This window comes from Gracilinanus agilis, chromosome 6 (genome assembly GCF_016433145.1).
Source record: "Gracilinanus agilis isolate LMUSP501 chromosome 6, AgileGrace, whole genome shotgun sequence".
In the NCBI taxonomy this organism is placed as follows: domain Eukaryota; kingdom Metazoa; phylum Chordata; class Mammalia; order Didelphimorphia; family Didelphidae; genus Gracilinanus; species Gracilinanus agilis.
Genome location: NC_058135.1, coordinates 284,877,122 through 284,892,563, shown reverse-complemented (window position 1 = coordinate 284,892,563; position 15,442 = coordinate 284,877,122). Strand labels below are relative to the sequence as shown.

The 15,442-nt window shown below is 61.7% G+C and overlaps 1 protein-coding gene across 1 annotated transcript in view; it reads right to left on the bottom strand.

Moving 5' to 3' along the window:
• Positions 1–678: 678 nt before the first annotated feature.
• Positions 679–15,442, bottom strand: part of DAGLA (diacylglycerol lipase alpha) — a 22,125-nt gene continuing 7,361 nt past the window's right edge. Inside the window, exons 5-21 of the mRNA XM_044682008.1 lie at positions 14,764–14,876; positions 12,603–12,741; positions 12,115–12,268; positions 11,029–11,112; positions 10,634–10,711; positions 10,264–10,344; positions 10,003–10,145; positions 8,613–8,681; positions 8,284–8,356; positions 7,428–7,624; positions 7,083–7,212; positions 3,313–3,500; positions 2,063–2,986; positions 1,805–1,908; positions 1,580–1,737; positions 1,228–1,334; positions 679–940 (exon numbers count right to left, since the gene is read on the bottom strand). Of these exons, the coding sequence (XP_044537943.1) occupies positions 679–940; positions 1,228–1,334; positions 1,580–1,737; positions 1,805–1,908; positions 2,063–2,986; positions 3,313–3,500; positions 7,083–7,212; positions 7,428–7,624; positions 8,284–8,356; positions 8,613–8,681; positions 10,003–10,145; positions 10,264–10,344; positions 10,634–10,711; positions 11,029–11,112; positions 12,115–12,268; positions 12,603–12,741; positions 14,764–14,876 (3,004 nt within the window). The remainder of the gene's footprint in view (positions 941–1,227; positions 1,335–1,579; positions 1,738–1,804; positions 1,909–2,062; positions 2,987–3,312; positions 3,501–7,082; positions 7,213–7,427; positions 7,625–8,283; positions 8,357–8,612; positions 8,682–10,002; positions 10,146–10,263; positions 10,345–10,633; positions 10,712–11,028; positions 11,113–12,114; positions 12,269–12,602; positions 12,742–14,763; positions 14,877–15,442) is intronic.

Below are 15,442 nucleotides of genomic sequence, written 5' to 3'. Positions count from 1 at the left end.
AGGGGCTATGGTAGGGATGGTGGCCGGGCAAAGAAGGGCCCTTCCCGAGAGGGGACCTTCACTTAATGGTATTCCGATGCTCTCTGTGGAACGAGGCTGGGAATCTGAACCAGTCAGCCCCAAGAGAGGCTCCAGGGAAGGCAAAATGGAGAGGGGAGACACGGAGACAACAGAAATGCCCTACATCAGCCTGGGCAGGCTGGCAAGGAGTCTCTGAGCAGCCATGCCCCATGATTGGAGTCTCCGGGGGACGGGTATGTGGGAGGAAGAAAGCAAAAGATCCAGGAAACTGGGGGAGAAAGGGGAGGCTGGAGAGTGAGGCAGGGGTCACTGCTTCCTTAGACCCCACGAGGAGAAGCTGGCACCTCCTCAGGTAGGCACACAGACACGACTCGCCAGGCCATAGCAGCTCACTGGCGAGGGCCAGGGGAGGTCAAGCTCTCTGGCTCCTTTCCCCCTCGTGCCCCACTTCTGCAAGGAAAATGCTGTGGGAAAGCCTCCGGCACACCCGTTAGCCCTGGCCTTGTCCCTTGGGGTGGGGGGTGGGGGGAGGCTCAGTCTGGGATGGGCGCCTCTCCAGGTATGGCAGCACGGGAGATGCCGCAGGACCGCCCCATTCCGGAGGGTCCTCAGACATCCCTTTCTAAGGCAGCCCAGGCGGGCCTTCGTGCCCCCTCTTCACAGGGCAGTGGGGTCAGGAGGGGGGAGCCTAGGGCTGCCTATAAGGCAACCTTCCTGGACTCGGCGGAGGCTCCCCTTGCTGCTAACGGGGGCCAGCAGGGGGGCCGGAGCAGCAGCCCCGGGCAGGAGCTCCTTCTCGAGGCCCCCTTCAAAGGGAAGGAGGGAGATGCGTCCTAAGAGCGAGGTGGCCCAGCCACAGGGCGGAGAGGAGGTAGCAAAGGGTTTCGTTTCAAATACTGGCATCCAAGGTGTGAGGACACTGGGGAAAGGGGAGCAGGCAAGGACCCTCTCACCGAAAGCGCCCTGAGCGCCGGGCATGCATGCAGTGACTGGTCAGGAAGGCGGGCGGGAGGGAGGGGGGCCCCCCACGACCCTGCGAGCAGCGGACGTGCCTTCGGGCCCTCCTCTCTGAAGCAGGGCAGCTCCCCACGCGGCTGGGCTGATGACGCCCACTGCTGTGGCAGGGACCCACTGGCAGGCCCGGGGCCAGAGCCAGGGAGGCCTCGGGGGAGATTAGGGCAGACGCCTGGCCCTCTGACCACTGACCATCGCTGTCCTCCCAGGGCTGCCCCGGGTCTGGCTGCCCCCAGGACCCGCAGGGGCTCTGGGGCTAAAAGCTCACTTCGAAGCCTGGGCTTAGGCTGCTGTCTACACTGGCAGGGTCAATGGGAAATCCCCTCAGGGCAGGGCGGGGATAACCAGACAGGGGAGGCCCAAAGGAGTGCCGGGGAGGGGCCAGGACACTGGGGAAGTGATGGACCAGCGGGCAGCCCTTGGCAGTGCCCACCCCAGGGAGCCCCCAGCCTGAGGAAAGGCAGCTGCCTCAGAGCGGAGGAGGCAGGCCGGGCCGTCATAGCGGAAACGTCTTCGGCCGGTCTGGCGGCTTCTGTAAACATACACGCTCGGGGAGGGCTGCGCGACCCCGGCCCGGGGCTCGAGGGTCAGTGAGGGCCGAGAGGAGCTCCTGCCCCGCCTCTGGGCCCCAGGGGGAGGGCAGGGCGAAGCTGGAGTGGCCGGGCAGGGGCGGGGGCAGGCTGGGGCCCTTGGAGCTGTGACCTGGAGGAACGGCAAAGAGTGGCTTCTAGAGGTCCGGGAGAGGCTGTCGCTGGAGCGGAGAGGAGACGAATCCGAGCTGGAGGTTGCCGGGCCCCTCCTGGTCCCTTCCCGGCCCGGCCCGCTCGCCTGCCCCCCGGCTTATGGCGGACCCCAGGGGCCTTCACTGACTGGCTGAGGTAGGGAAACGGAGCCCGTGATCCCGCTCTGCTCTCGTGCGGCAGCCTCCCACCCCAGCCCAGCCAAGCCCTGCAGCCGGGGGCAGCGGGCAGGCGGGGCCGGTGACGTGCTCCGAGGAGCGGGCCCGAGCTCCCCCTGCCCCCAGAACTAGAGGGCCGAGATCATGAGGTCCTCCTGCTTGGAGGGACTGGCCGAGTGGCCGGTGGGAGAAGTCCGGATCTTGTCCGCGGCCAGGCACTCCTGACTGCTCAGGCCGGTGGGCGTCAAGTCCATGAGCTCCCCGGAGGAGCTGAGGGGGAAGGAGGGCGACACGGAGATGCCCGAGGAGGGGTCGGTGGACCCCGCGAAGAGCCGAGGGGGCTTGGGCACCAGATTGGGCTCGTACTGGGCCCGCAGCAGGATCTCCTGCTCGCTCACCGACTTGGGCAGCGCGCCGTAGTCGCCCCCGGGGCTCTCGGACAGCATCATGCAGTAGAGGTCTTGGAACGAGCTGCTCTTGCTGTCCAGGTTGAAGAGGCTGTCAATGAACTCGGCAAACTCGAGGACCTGAGGACTCGGCGAGTCCCCCAGCCGCCCGTTGTGCAGGGTCAGCTCCCCCCTGGCCGGCGCCGGGGAAGAGCCACCCTCCTCTCCGCTGGAGCGCCGCCGCGGGCTCTCCCCGCCGCCGCCGCCGTCTCCGAGCCCGGCCTCCAGAGGCTGCGTGTCCTGCGAGTGTTTGGACAGGCTGTCGGCGGCCAGCAGTTCTGTCCTCGAGCTGAGGGAAGGGTTCTCCTCGGGGATGGCCGGGTCGATGTAAAAGCAGTGGCCCTCGTCCCTCTCCATGACAGCGTGCAGGCTCGGCGAGCCCCGGATGCTGCGGAAACCGGAGGAGCGACGAGAGTCGAAGCTGTAGATGGACTCATTGTCCGACAGGCTCTCCATGGTGGCCAGCGGGGCCCGCCGGGCCTGCAGCTCCACCGACAGGCGCTCCTGGGTGGTGAGCAGCAGCAGCTCCACCGGGTCCTTCCTCGCCGGGGACAAGGCCTTGGTCTCATAGAAACCCTCCAGGCTGATCTCGGACTGGGACTTGCTCCTGCCAAGTTGGGGGGCAGCGGGGTGGGGGGGGCAGGGAGGGCCGGTTGGTAGGAGGCTCCTGGGCGGCACGGGGCTCTGCCGCTCAGGAGGGAGGCCTCCTGCCCATTCTGGGGTCTGGGTCCCCCGGGCAGGGCCCGAGCGGCCCGGGTCACTTACTCAGGTGTCACAGTGTAGTCGATTGGCTCAGTGGGTGAATGCCTAATGGAGAAGATGGCCCTTTACTGCCTGGATCTCGGGGGACGAGGCCAGAGGAAGACCCTTCAGCACCCCCTGCCCCCAGCCTGGGGCGGCCTAACCCTCAGGGACACTCAAGGTGGCACTTACTTGATGCTGCTGCTCCTCTGGGCGGCTGGCGGGGGCTCCAGGGAGTGGACGGAGCTTCCCGGGGGACCAGTAGGCAAGGGCTGCTGCTGGAAGATGAGCTCCGGGGTCAGGTCCACCTCGGTGGGGCTCACCATGACTTTGGCCGCAGACAGCAGGGCCGTCTTCCCCTTGTTGTAGTTCTCCAGCACCTGCGGGGGAGGCCGTGGGCCGGGTCACGGCTAGGGCGAGGCCCGATCCAACCCACCGGGGAGGGCCGGCAGCCCACATAACAGCCAGAGGAGACGCGGGTTCCGGGCTCGTCTTGGGCATTTACCCGCGGCCTGACTGTGGGCGAGACACATTCCCTGGGACAGCCAGGGAGCTCTGTGGCTAGAGCCAGGCCAGGAGATGGGAGTTCCTGGGTTCAAATTGGACCTCAGACACCTCCCTGACCCAGGGCAAGTCCCTTGGCCTAGCCCTTGCTGCTCTTCTGCCTTGGAACCAACACACAGTACTGAGGTTTTTAAAGAACACACACCTATATTATATACATATTCTCTATTATACATACGTATATGTAGTTATATCTTTTTTATACATTCTGGGCACTGTATTTCAACAGCATTCGCTTCCTTCGTAATCCGCTATCTTTTATTTTGTGCGTTTAGATGTTCTTTTGAGGAGGGGTCCATAAGCATCCCGCACCTGCCCAAAGGGTCCAGGACACACAAAAGCTTAAGAGCCCCAGGTTGGAGGCTCGCTGCAGGCTCCAATGTGACCCAAGTGATGGGCATCGGGGAGGCATCCTTACACCAGAAAAACAATAGCTTCTTAAAACAAAACTCTGACCTTCTGTCTTAGAATCGATATGATACTGGTTCCAAAGCAGAAGAGCAGTAAGGGCTGGGAAGTCTGAGGCCAGACTGGAACCCAGGACCTCCCATCTCCAGGCCTGGCTCTCTAGCCATGGAGCGCCCCTCCCCCAAGTTCCCCCCCATCAAGAGGCTTCTTGATCCTTCCTCCCTTCCTGCCATCAGCTAAGAGGATCGCCATTTCTCCCAGCCATCTCCAGTCTGGCTTTTGGTTCGCCCATCCTGGATTGTGACGCATCCTGCATCTAAGCTAAATGGATAAAGTGACACTATGCAGCCCCACTGAACTCCTTTTCTGATCTTAATGCAATCGGCCACTCCATGCCCAATCCTAACTGCTGCTTCTCGCCCTGCAGGGTCCTCAGGAGACAGCAACGGCGAGTTGGCACTGCCATCTCTTGGAGGACTTGCCCCACGGTGCTGCCATCCACCCAGCCTGCGGCTTTGCTCTAGCTGGGGCAGCAGCAGCAGGTGTTTTTCTCGGCTCCCGTCATCCAGTGAAAGTTGGCAATTTGGTCTCTGGTTCCTCTGCCTGACTGAACACCAGCCTGCCCTTCGAGGAACTCTCGGTGCCCGTGCTGCTGAAGCTGGCATCCCTGGCTGCCTCCAATGCTCTCCTCTCAAAGGGGGCCTTTCCTGCTCCCCCTGGCGGCCACGACTCCCTGGTCTGAAAGAACTTTGTATCTCTTCTGTACTTATTTATTGGGGTATGTAGTGCATCCCCCAGGAAAACGTAGCCATCTTGAAGAAGAGGACTTTTGCTTTTGTCTCTGTATCCCCCATGCATCTGCTGCTGCCTATGTGACAGGCCCTGAGCTGGATGGTGGGGACACAAAAACAGGAAGCAGCCCCTGCCCTCGAGGGGCCCCCTTTCTACTGGGGGTAACAACATGGACACAGACGGTCTTTCTTCTATCTTCCTCCCCCTCCTTCCTTGATTCTTCTTACCTGACCTAGGACGTCACTGGCATGGGGGAACTCCCTCTTCCAGGGCCACTCAGTGTCTTAGAGGGTGTCCTGGGGCACTCGAGGACTAAGACAGTGGCCCGAGGGCCCAGAGAGATCCTCTGCGAGGGCCCTGGCACCTGGGGAATCTGGAAAAGCGGCCCTCGAGCTTGGCATTGAGAGGAGATGTGGGGGGCAAGAGCCAGAAGGCTGGGGATGTCCCATGGGAGGAGGGGCTGGGAGGTGAAGGAGGAAATAAATGAATGTAGAAGTACAAGGGAGTGAGCCATCAGAAGGAGTCTCGGAGGGGGGCCTCAAGGCAAAGGGCCCCCGGGGGCTCTGTGTGCCAAGACAGAGCAGGTAACTCCTGGGGGGTTGAGGGTGAGAACAATCAGCACCTTTGGGCTTACAAAGGGCTTTCCATGCATCTTCTTTGATTTTTCAATCACCCCTTGACTCCGACGCTATCATTCTCGTTCAGCCAGTTTTCAGTCCTGCCCCACTCTGAGACCCCATATGGGGTTTTCTTGGCAAAGATGCCATTTCTTTCTCCACCTCATTTTACAAGTGAGGAAAGTGAGGCCAATAGGGTAATGTGACTTGCCCAGGGTCACATAACTAGGAAGTGTCAGAGGCAAGATTTGAACTCGGGCCTTCCTGACTCCAGGCCCAGCATTATTTTCCTCCTTTTGCAGATGAGGATGCCAAGGTCTGGGGGTTCGGGACTTGTCTAAGGTTACTCAGGGACGGTCCCACACTGCTCCAGGGAAGTGCTGGGGGCCAAATGCAGAATCTTGGCCCCTTCCCCGGCCGAATTCTCCTCTTCGCCCCATCACCTCCTGCCCAGGGGAGGTCCGTGGGCCGAGGAGGAGGGAGAGCGGCCTGGCCCTCTCTGCTGGGCTAGAGGCTGGGAAGGGTGGGCTTCGTGTTTCCAAGCAGTAAGCTTGGAAACAAGGCCCAGAGAGGCCCAGGGCCTCGTCCACTTCTCCAGTGAGGGCAGCCTCCCTGAGGCAGGAGCACACGCCAGGCCTGGGCCGGCTCCTCTCGGCAGTCTGGCCCAGCCTCTGCCCTTACCAGGACCTTCCTGAGCCCTCAGGGCGCAGCTTGGACAGGCAGGTGCTCGGAGTCCCTCGGGACAAAGGGCTCTCCCAGTCTCCAGCACTTGGAGGAGACGGAGAAAATCAGCTAAATTAAGAACAAGAGCCACTCCCTAATGGACTGACCACCACGGTGGACTCGCCAAAGGAGAAAGGTCCAGGCTCGATGGCCACGAGGAAGGGGGCACAAATGATCAAAAATGAAACTAAAATGGCTGTGAGGTTCTGCCTCGGGTTGGCAAAAGTCTAGGGAAGGGCTGGGGTGCAGGGCCGGCCCTCCGGCCTTCCCCATTCTAGAGCTGCCCTCCCGCACCCGATGCCATGATACCTCTATGGCCACTGGCCCGAGGAGGCGAAGGACCCTGGAGCCTGGGGGTGGCCTTCCCTTAGGGACTGAGCAGTGAGAAATGACCCATGAGAGGGACTGGGAGGGAGAACCCACCGGACCTATGCAGAGCGAGGACGCAAAGCCGGGCCAGGAAGAGATCTCTGGGCCGGCCTGAGGGGGATGTGGAAGAGAGCACAGGGGACCATCGGGGAGGAGCGGGGCAGAAGATGGGGGGCAAGGCCAGGCCTGGCCTGTTCCTTCATCTCTTCTGAGGGATGGGGAGTCATTAAGCAGGGACAAGAAGGGGAGAAAAGAGAAAGTGCCCATAAAACACCTTTCCACCCATTTAAAAAGAAACTCTGCAGTCTTGGACCGCTGGGGCCAGGGTTCAGAACCACCAAGCAGGCCACTGATGAGGAATCGGAGGCCCAGGCTAGGCGGGTGCCCTCCCTGGCCAGGGCTAAGAGGCGGGGCCTTGAGGGCCCCAGGATGGCTCCTGCTCCTGCCCCCTGGCCTGGGCCCCAGAGTGGGGGCTGGGCTCCCCCTTACCTTGTTGAGCCCCTCCATGACCACGTAAGGCAGGTGCTCGTGGAGCATGGCCGGAGAGATGATCACTTCATTGAAGGCCTTGTTGTCCCCCCAAATAGCAAAGTACGTGGGCTCCTCCTGCTCACAGCAGCTGGGACAGACGCACAGACACAGGGATCAGGGCGGTCTGGCTGCCCCCTTCTCACTCCCCTTCCTCTCCTCTGGGCCTGGCATGGGCTGAGGGTTCAAAGCATCCCGGGCCGGGCAGGGCCCCTCAGGAGCCCTAAGCAGATTCGGCAGAGGCCTGGGCTGGCCGGTGCCCCTGGGCTGCCCTTCCTCAGCCCTGGGCACAGCCCCGGTGCCTACCAGCAGTGCTCAGCCGGGTGGTTGTGTACCACGTGGATGATGCGACCGGGGGGGTACAGGGGCGTGCTGGCCGACAGCGCGATGGTCAGGTCGCTGGGGTGGGTCGAGAGGCGGTTGCTGGCCATGGCGGTCACTTCGGCCTCCTCTGGCAGCTCTGACTTGGGGATGCACTTGGTGGCCCCGATGATGATCCGCCACTGGGTTTGGGAGGAGGCAGAGAAAGGAGCCTGAGCGGCCGCCCGAGGAGCAGCGGGCCAGGGCCGGAGGGGGAGGAAGCCCCGAGGGCCAAGGGACGGCGGGTCCCGGGAGGCCCCTGGCAAGGCGGGCTGAGGCACGCTCTGGCCTCGCCCAGGCTCCCCAAGGCTGGCAGGGTCGGCCGCTCGAGGCCTTCGTGCTCTCTGGCTGTCCGGCCTTCTGGCGGGGAGGAGGCCCCGACCCCTGGGTAGAAGGCTCCGGCCCTGAGCCCCCTCACGTCCCGGGGGCTTCACAAATGCTTGTGCAGAATTCCCAGAAGGCACTTGTGCTCAGGCCTGGGCTGGATGGAGGATGACCAGCCCCTGGTCCCCTGCCCGCTTGCCTCTGTGGAATGCCCTTTGTCTGTGGGCTAAGCTGCCCGCATATCTAACTGCAGGTCTAAAGACCGAGGCCCGGAGTGGGCAGCTCAGCCGCCCCTGACCCCCAGGCCAGAGCTCGGTCTAAGGCAGCATCTGAACCCAGCTCCCCCGCCTGGCCACTGGACTCCCCCCGATACCCCCGGGGACCTGAAGAACGCAGGCCCACCCCGCGCAGCCCTGTAGCTGTCCTGGACCATCTGGGGGCCCCCTTGGTAAGGAGGGAGCGGGGGGCACCTGCTCACTTTGGGCTTGGTGCTGCGCTGAAGGACGTCCAGGAGCTGCCTGCGGAAGCCTTCGAGCTGAGAGAGCCCAATCCTGTGAGGGAGCAGGAAGGGGGCAGAGCTCAGCCACAGGCAGCAGGAAGGGAGGGCCGGCCCCGCGGCACCCAAGGGTGGGCTGAGAGGGTGACACCCAGGAGGGAAGGTGCCGGGGCAAGCCATGTCTGGGCCGTCCCTAGAGAAAACCTCCAGGGGATGAGGGGGCAGGAGATGGCGGGATGAGAGAGCCCCACAGACTCTGGGCAGGGGATGCCCGTGGCACAGAGCCGGGGAGGGCCGGAGGACACACTTGCCTGGGCACCAGGTCCTTGCCGAGGACCACGGCCGTCACAAACTCTTTGGAGTATTCCATGGCGTCCTCGCTGCAAAGGAAGCGGAGCCACGAGTCACGGGGCACCCCCAGGACGGCCTCGGGGCTGCTGCGCCCTCCACGTGATGCCCGGCACCCCCCTGGCTCACGGCTTCTGTCTACGTCTCCCCAAGTCTCTTTGGTCCCGGGCACGGGGGAACGTCCGGCCTGGACATGGCCTGGGCCCGGCGTCCCTAAGTCGCCGAGCGTCCCCGGGCGCTGCACGGGGCAGGTGACGGGGGTCCCGCTATGCTAGCTCTGCTAGAAGGGGCGGCCGGGGGCACCATGGTGCACGGAGAGCTGGGCCTGGAGGCAGGAGGCCTCGGGTTCAAATCCAGCCTCGGGCATCCCCTAGCTGCGTGACCCTGGGCAAGTCACTCCCCTGTTTGCCTCTATTCCCTCATCTGTCAAGTGGGCTGGAGAAGACAATGGCCAACCAGGCCGGGATCTCTGCCAAGAAAACCCCAGATGGGTCACGGACTCGGCCACGATAGAATGCCACAAGCCACGTGTAACACGTATGTACAGACATGTGCGCACCCACACGCATGCACACACCATGGCACCATGGAACGGAAGCGTCGTGAGGGCAGGGGCCGTGTTGCAGCGAACTCTCCCTCCTGTGGGCCTACCGAAGCCTGGTGCCGACAAGAGAATATCGAAGGGAAGAGCCCCCGGGCGCCGGGCGCGAGTGCTGTTCCAGCTCATTCTCCCAACCACCCCGGGAGGAAGGGGTGATCATGATCCCCATTTTACAGATGAGGAAACTGAGGCAGGCAGCAGTGATGTGACTTGCCCAGGGCCACACGGCTGGTGATCGGACCTCAAGTCTTCCTGACTCCGGGCCCAGCAGGGTCCCAGCAGCTGAACTGAGTGGGCCGGAGGGCCGACGGTCCGGAGCTGGTGTGAGGTCACCGCCTCCTCCTGGCCCTTCTCCCACCTGTTGCCCAGAAACGAGCCTCCCTTGGGACGGCTGCACATCCCATCCCGGGCCGGCTGCCGCCTGGGCACCCTTCTGAGGAAGCTCGCCCTGGCCTCAGCAGCCGGGGGCCCGGGCTTCTCCGGGGATCTTCTTTTCTAAAACCTTTACCAGCCAGCTTAGGGTCAGTACAAGGCAGAAGAGCGGTAAGGGCTGGGCAGTGGGGGCGAAGGGACTTGCCCAGGGTCACCCAGCTAGGAAGTGTCCAAGGCCACATTTGAACCCAGGACCTCCCGTCTCCAGGCCTGGGGCCCCCTAGCTGCCCCCTGGCAGACCTTTCTAAGCCTCAGGAATGTCTCCCCCCTTTGCCGCTGCCCAGTTCAGATCCCTCCCCACCAGGCTGGCACCTGCCTACCTCAGCAAGCCCCCTGGGGGCGAGTAGGCAAAGCACTTGATAGTTGGGTACTGAGGGCGCAGGAGGAAGGAAAGGATGGCAGCTGTGCCTGCGCCCAAAGAGTGGCCCACCACGATCAGGCCGTAGTGTTTGGTTCCTCTGCCCTGGGAGAGAGAGTCTAGTTCAAACACCAGGCACTAAGGGGCAGGAGGGCTGGGGGCAGGGGCGCCCTCAGGGCCCAGGTGTTGGGGTGCCCTGGGGCAGACTGGGCAAGGGACTCACCAGATCCCGCCCAAAGGCTTGTGACAGGACCATCTCTTGTTCTAGCTTCTTCTTGATGTACTCAGCGGAGAGGACCATCCCCTAGGAAGGGGAGGCACAGATGAAGGACCCACTCACTCAGGCCCAACTGGATGGCAAGAGACCCAGGCAGAGGCCACTGAGGAGAGGGCTGGGCTCTGCACTGACCACAAGGTCCGAGGTGGGCAACACTGACCAATCCCATCTGCTTACTGTGATGATAAGTTCCTAAGGGGAGCTCGGGGGCTCCTGAAGCAGACCCTCCACCTCAGGGGGATCTTCTAGCACAAGACCCAAGGCAGGAGGCTCAGAGCAGCTGGCAGAGGCAGGGGGACAGGCAAGATCCAAGTACCTTGTGGCCCAGCCACGTTCCGTGGTGGCCCTCCACTGGGAGGCGCTCTGCATCTCCAGTCAGATCCGTTAGGGCATCCTTGGAGGAAAGAGTGACAAAAGGAGACCCTGGGGAAGGATGCCGGTGAGGGTGGCTGCTGGGCTCTCCCCTCTGCCCCCAGCTCCTCCCCCCAGTGCTGGTGCCCCCTCAGCCCCCGACACCCCCAGCTGCCTCCTCTTTGCTCAGCAGTCCTCATTCATTTCAGAACGGATGCTCTCTACACTGACGGATGAGTGGGAGCTCACCAGGAGCAGGGACTGGCTTCCTCCCTTGTCCCCCCAGCACCAAGGACAGTGCCTGGGCCAGAGAAGCCCTAGGCCAGAGGCAGAAGGGAAGCTGAAGGACAGGCCGTGTACCTTAGGGGACAAGGTTCCTCGGATACTGATCACCACCTTCTTCTTGTCGTGGTCCACAGCCACGTAGAAGGGAGTTTCGTAGACCTGGGAAGAGGGTGGGCCAGTGTGTGAGCCAGGGCTGGCTGGCTGGGCCGTCTCTAGACACAACTCACTATTTCAAAGAGTGAGCCGGGTCGGGGAGATCCCATTCAGGTCTGAGACCATCGGGCTATCACCCGTCAGCTGGTCGAAGCAAGGCTGGCCCGAGGCTGGCCGGGCACCCCAGCCTCGCTCTCAGAACTCGGCCCAGCACCGGGCTTGGCCCTTCCCCAAACAGGGAGAGCCCATCTCGGGCCAGCGAGCCCCTTCCCCTCCCCAGAATGCCCTCATTTCTGCTCGCGTCGCCTCGTCTGATCCTTTCTTTTAGGACCAAATCCTGCGGGAAGCCTCTCTCCACTTGACCAGCCTACACCCATCTCCCTGCCTCGACACTCCTACAGCCCTTCTGGCGTGTCCCACACAATTTCACACTTTCTTATCTCCTTCTCCTACTGCTCTCCCATGGGCGCCCATGCCAAGCTGGATTCCTGCAAGCAGCCTGGGCGGCAGGGCCTCCTGCCTCCCTCCTTCTGTGGAGCCCCTCCGTGCCCAGCACGGGCCTAGATGAACAGCGAGGCCGGGGGAGCAGGGGCAGGGCAGGGCGGGCAGGGAGGCCTTGAGGCCACACAGCTGGAGGAGGGGCTCAGAACGAAGACTTCCGAGGCAGGAGGCTCAAGCTGCTAAAGGAGAGGGCTAAGGGGCGAGAGCCGGGGACGTCGCTTGTCCAGGGCTCTCACACCATCACCTTCCTAGTTCTGACCCTGGTCACCTGGGCACTGCCAGGCTCAGAGGGTGGGGAGGGGGCCGAACACCTCCACCACTCGGTCTTCAGGCTCAGTCTGACCTCTTGGCTGTTGGGCTGTTGGGCCAGAATGGAGGGTGTAGGGAGGAGTCTTACTTCTTCCCTGGAGCTAGGACAAAGCAGGGGGATCATTTGCTATTGCTTGGGGCCGGCGGGGCCCTCCTGCATCCTGCCCTCATGACAGATGCCCCGTGGCCCCTTCTCACCGCATCGTGGCACGAGGTGTAGACAATGTCCACCGAGTTCATGTTTTCGTCCAGGAAATGGCGGCGGATGGCGATGGCATTACAACCGCAGCAATTGTCTTCTTCAATGGTGACTCCAGGGGCAAAACGGGGGCGAGAAGGGCAGAGGCAGCACCTGGGAGGGGACACCACAGAGGTATGGGGGGGAAGAAGGGCCCCCCACCAATACAACAAGGGGTGCAACTCTACCATTGGCCACCAGAGGGAGCCATGACCCAACAGATCCCATGCCTGAGCCCAGAGAGCTCCATCTCTTCCCAATTTGCTGGTCTATCAGGCCAGAGCTAGGCTTTTAAGGAGGATTTGGGGGTCCACTGGGGCCTCGGTGGTTAGAACCCGGCCTGCAGGTGGGAGGTCCCGGGTTCCAATGTGGCCTCAGACCCTTCCTAGCTGGGTGACCCTGGGCAAGTCACCTAACCTGCCCCCCCAGCCCCTTGTCTCTCCCTTACTTCTCTGCTTCAGTATGGATCTGCAGGGTTTGTGTTGGGCCAGAAGGGCAGGACTGAAAAACAATGCCTGGATTTGGGGCCCCTGAGCAGCCTGTCCTGCCCAGGCGGGACGCCAGCTCCAGGTGCTTCAGGGCTTCCACTGGGGCCAGGGGAGTCAGAGGGCTGGTGATGGCCACGAGCAGGGCTGGACCAGATGCCTCTCCTCCCTCCAAGCTCTGCCCCTTCCTCTCAGCATCCTAAGCACTTGGTGGAGGATTCCCAACGTGGAGCCCCTCTTTGGCCTGCTCCTTGAACTCTTGCTCGCCGTCTGGGCCAGGCGTTTCAGCTGTTGAATGAGCCCTCATCACCTGGCCTTCTGGGGAGATTAAAGCCTGCTGGCGGCTCTGGAAACCCTCACTCTAGAGGAGCATCATCACTGCCATCACTGACAGAGGCACCGGCAATGACGAGGGTCAGGCCAGAGACAAGCAGGCCTGCGCGTCCTCTAGTGACTCTTTAGGAAAAGGATCTCTCGGCGCCCAATCATGATGCGGCGGCTGATAGCAGGGCGTACCCCCGGCTTGGGCACACAGAGGCTCTGCTCTTAGGGTTTATGGGTCGGTTTTCAGGGGCCACTGGCTTCTGGCAAAGGAGGGGCTCGTGGAGGGTGGCGGGTGATGGTGGTTTTGTTTGGGGGTTCTGGTTTTGTATTAGCAGGAATTTTTGTTTTTAAGCCCCGACTTTCTATCTTAGAATCCATATTGTGTATCTGTTCCAAGGTGGAAGAGTGGTAAGGGCTAGGCCATGGGGGTGAAGTGACCTGCCCAGGGTCACCAAGCTAGGAAGAATCTGAGGTCAGATTGGAACCCAGGTCCTCCTGTCTCTAGATCTGGCTCTCCATCCACTGAGCCACCGAGCAGTCCCTTTGTAATGGCGGTGATTTAAAAAAATTGGAAAAAGTCAATAAAACACCTAAAAACTTTTCAAGAAGATTATTGGAGGGAAGGAGACTGAGCACCTACCTCTACTCTCCCCCGTTTTAGCATGACATCAAGAGAAAAAGCCTTAGAAAGACTAAGGGAGTCACAAAATGGAGGTGACACTTGCAACTCAAAACTATTCACATCTGCCTAAAACCCTGTCACGAGGAAAGGCTCAATATGCTCCATTAGTGCCTGGATTCGCTTTGATGGGAATTGGAGTTTTGACCAAACCCCCCCATAAAGTGCTTTGTAAACGTGTAAAGAATGACACGGGAGGGCCACATCATGTGTGTGTGTGTGTGTGTGTGGGGGCGGCACAGCCTGTGGCCAGTCCACCTGGAGGGACCTCTGGTCCAAACCTTTCTTATCAGGCTCCCAGGAAGGTGCAGACCCCAGATTGGGACAGCCAAGCTCTGAAGTCCCCAGCAGCAGCCCCGGGGGGACTCAGGACCCTTCCTTGTCAGGAGCTGGGCTCTGAGGGTTTTTAGACTGATGCCCTTACCTATATGTGAAGGAAGATGTGGCCTCGGGAAATTGCCCACATGGTTAGCCCAGTGATGCCCACGAGTGCCTCAAGCCTGCCCTGACCTCTCCCCACCAGGCTGGCATGTGAGGGCCAGGATCACCAGCCACGGGCATCTCTGCCAATGGGTCCAACGTCCTCCTGGCCAGCGACCTCCCTGAGGAGGGCTGAGGGCCTAGAAACTCCCTAAAAATCAGGGCAAGGAAGACTCAGCATGCAAAGAGAAAGGGTTGGGGTGACCATCCACAGCTGCCTGCCTGATAAGAGCCAGGCGAGAGCCAGGGGGGAAGCTCCAGGGCTGTGTCCAGTGGCCACGGCTCTCCCTGCCTCCTCCAGGGAAATGCCTTCCTCCCAAAAGAGAAGCAACTGGACAAAGGGACAGTTTGGTCCACTGGGGCTCTGGCATTTAATTATAAGGTCCTGCCAAGCTCGGACATTCCAGGTTCTAGACCTCCTCTAGCTTAAGGTCTCCTCCCAGCTCAGATGGTCCATGTTCTAGGTCCCACCAGGCTTGGTTGTTCCAGGTTCTAGGCCCCCTCGGACACCCTCTGGTCTCTGTTCTAAGGGCCTTTCCAGCCTGGACATTCAATGATCTAAGATCATTTCTTGCCTTCTCATTCCAGGGGGATGGACAACTGCCTGATAAAATCGGAGCGGAGCCGAGGGCGTGTCTCACTCTTCTGTGAGGCTGCCATGGGAGGCTCAGTTGGGTGCTCGGTCAAGAGTGGCCGAGAGCCGAGGCTCACTGCAGGGCCGGCTGTGGCCTGGGCGTGGGGATGAGGGTGGCTCCTGGGGATGGGGTGCAGCGTCAGGGATCTCAGTTCTGCCTGGAAACAACCTTGGCTTCCTTCGCTCGCCTCTAGACGGGGAGCCCGGGGAGCCGGCCTACTTCCTCTCCTCGGCTGCTCTGGGCAAAGGCCCGCTCAGCACGGGGAGGATGTGCGCCTGAGCAGGATGCAGGTGCCCTGGTTCACTTAGGCGGGCCTGTCCTTGGAGGGGGAGGATGGGACGAAGGCTCGGCTGAGTCAAGGACGCAGGCATCCCTGTGGCCAGCCGAAGCTGGGTCTTCCCAGCCCAAACACAATGCCCTGAAGTGGGTCAGATGAGGGCTGGAGTGAACGCTAAAGTGAAGCCTGTCTCAGGGCCTGGGGGCACCTCTGAGAAGCCGGATGTGCCGGGCAGTTTTATTGTGGGTTTGCCCAGCTCAGAAAGAGGGACGCAGGGTGTGATGAGCTTCCCTAGGAGGGGAGAGACACACGCAGGAGAAAGGGGCAAAAATGATAGTGCTTAGAAAGGAAGGGAGGGAAGGAGGGAGGGAGAAAAGGAAGAAAGGGAAGGAGGGAGGGAGGAAGGGA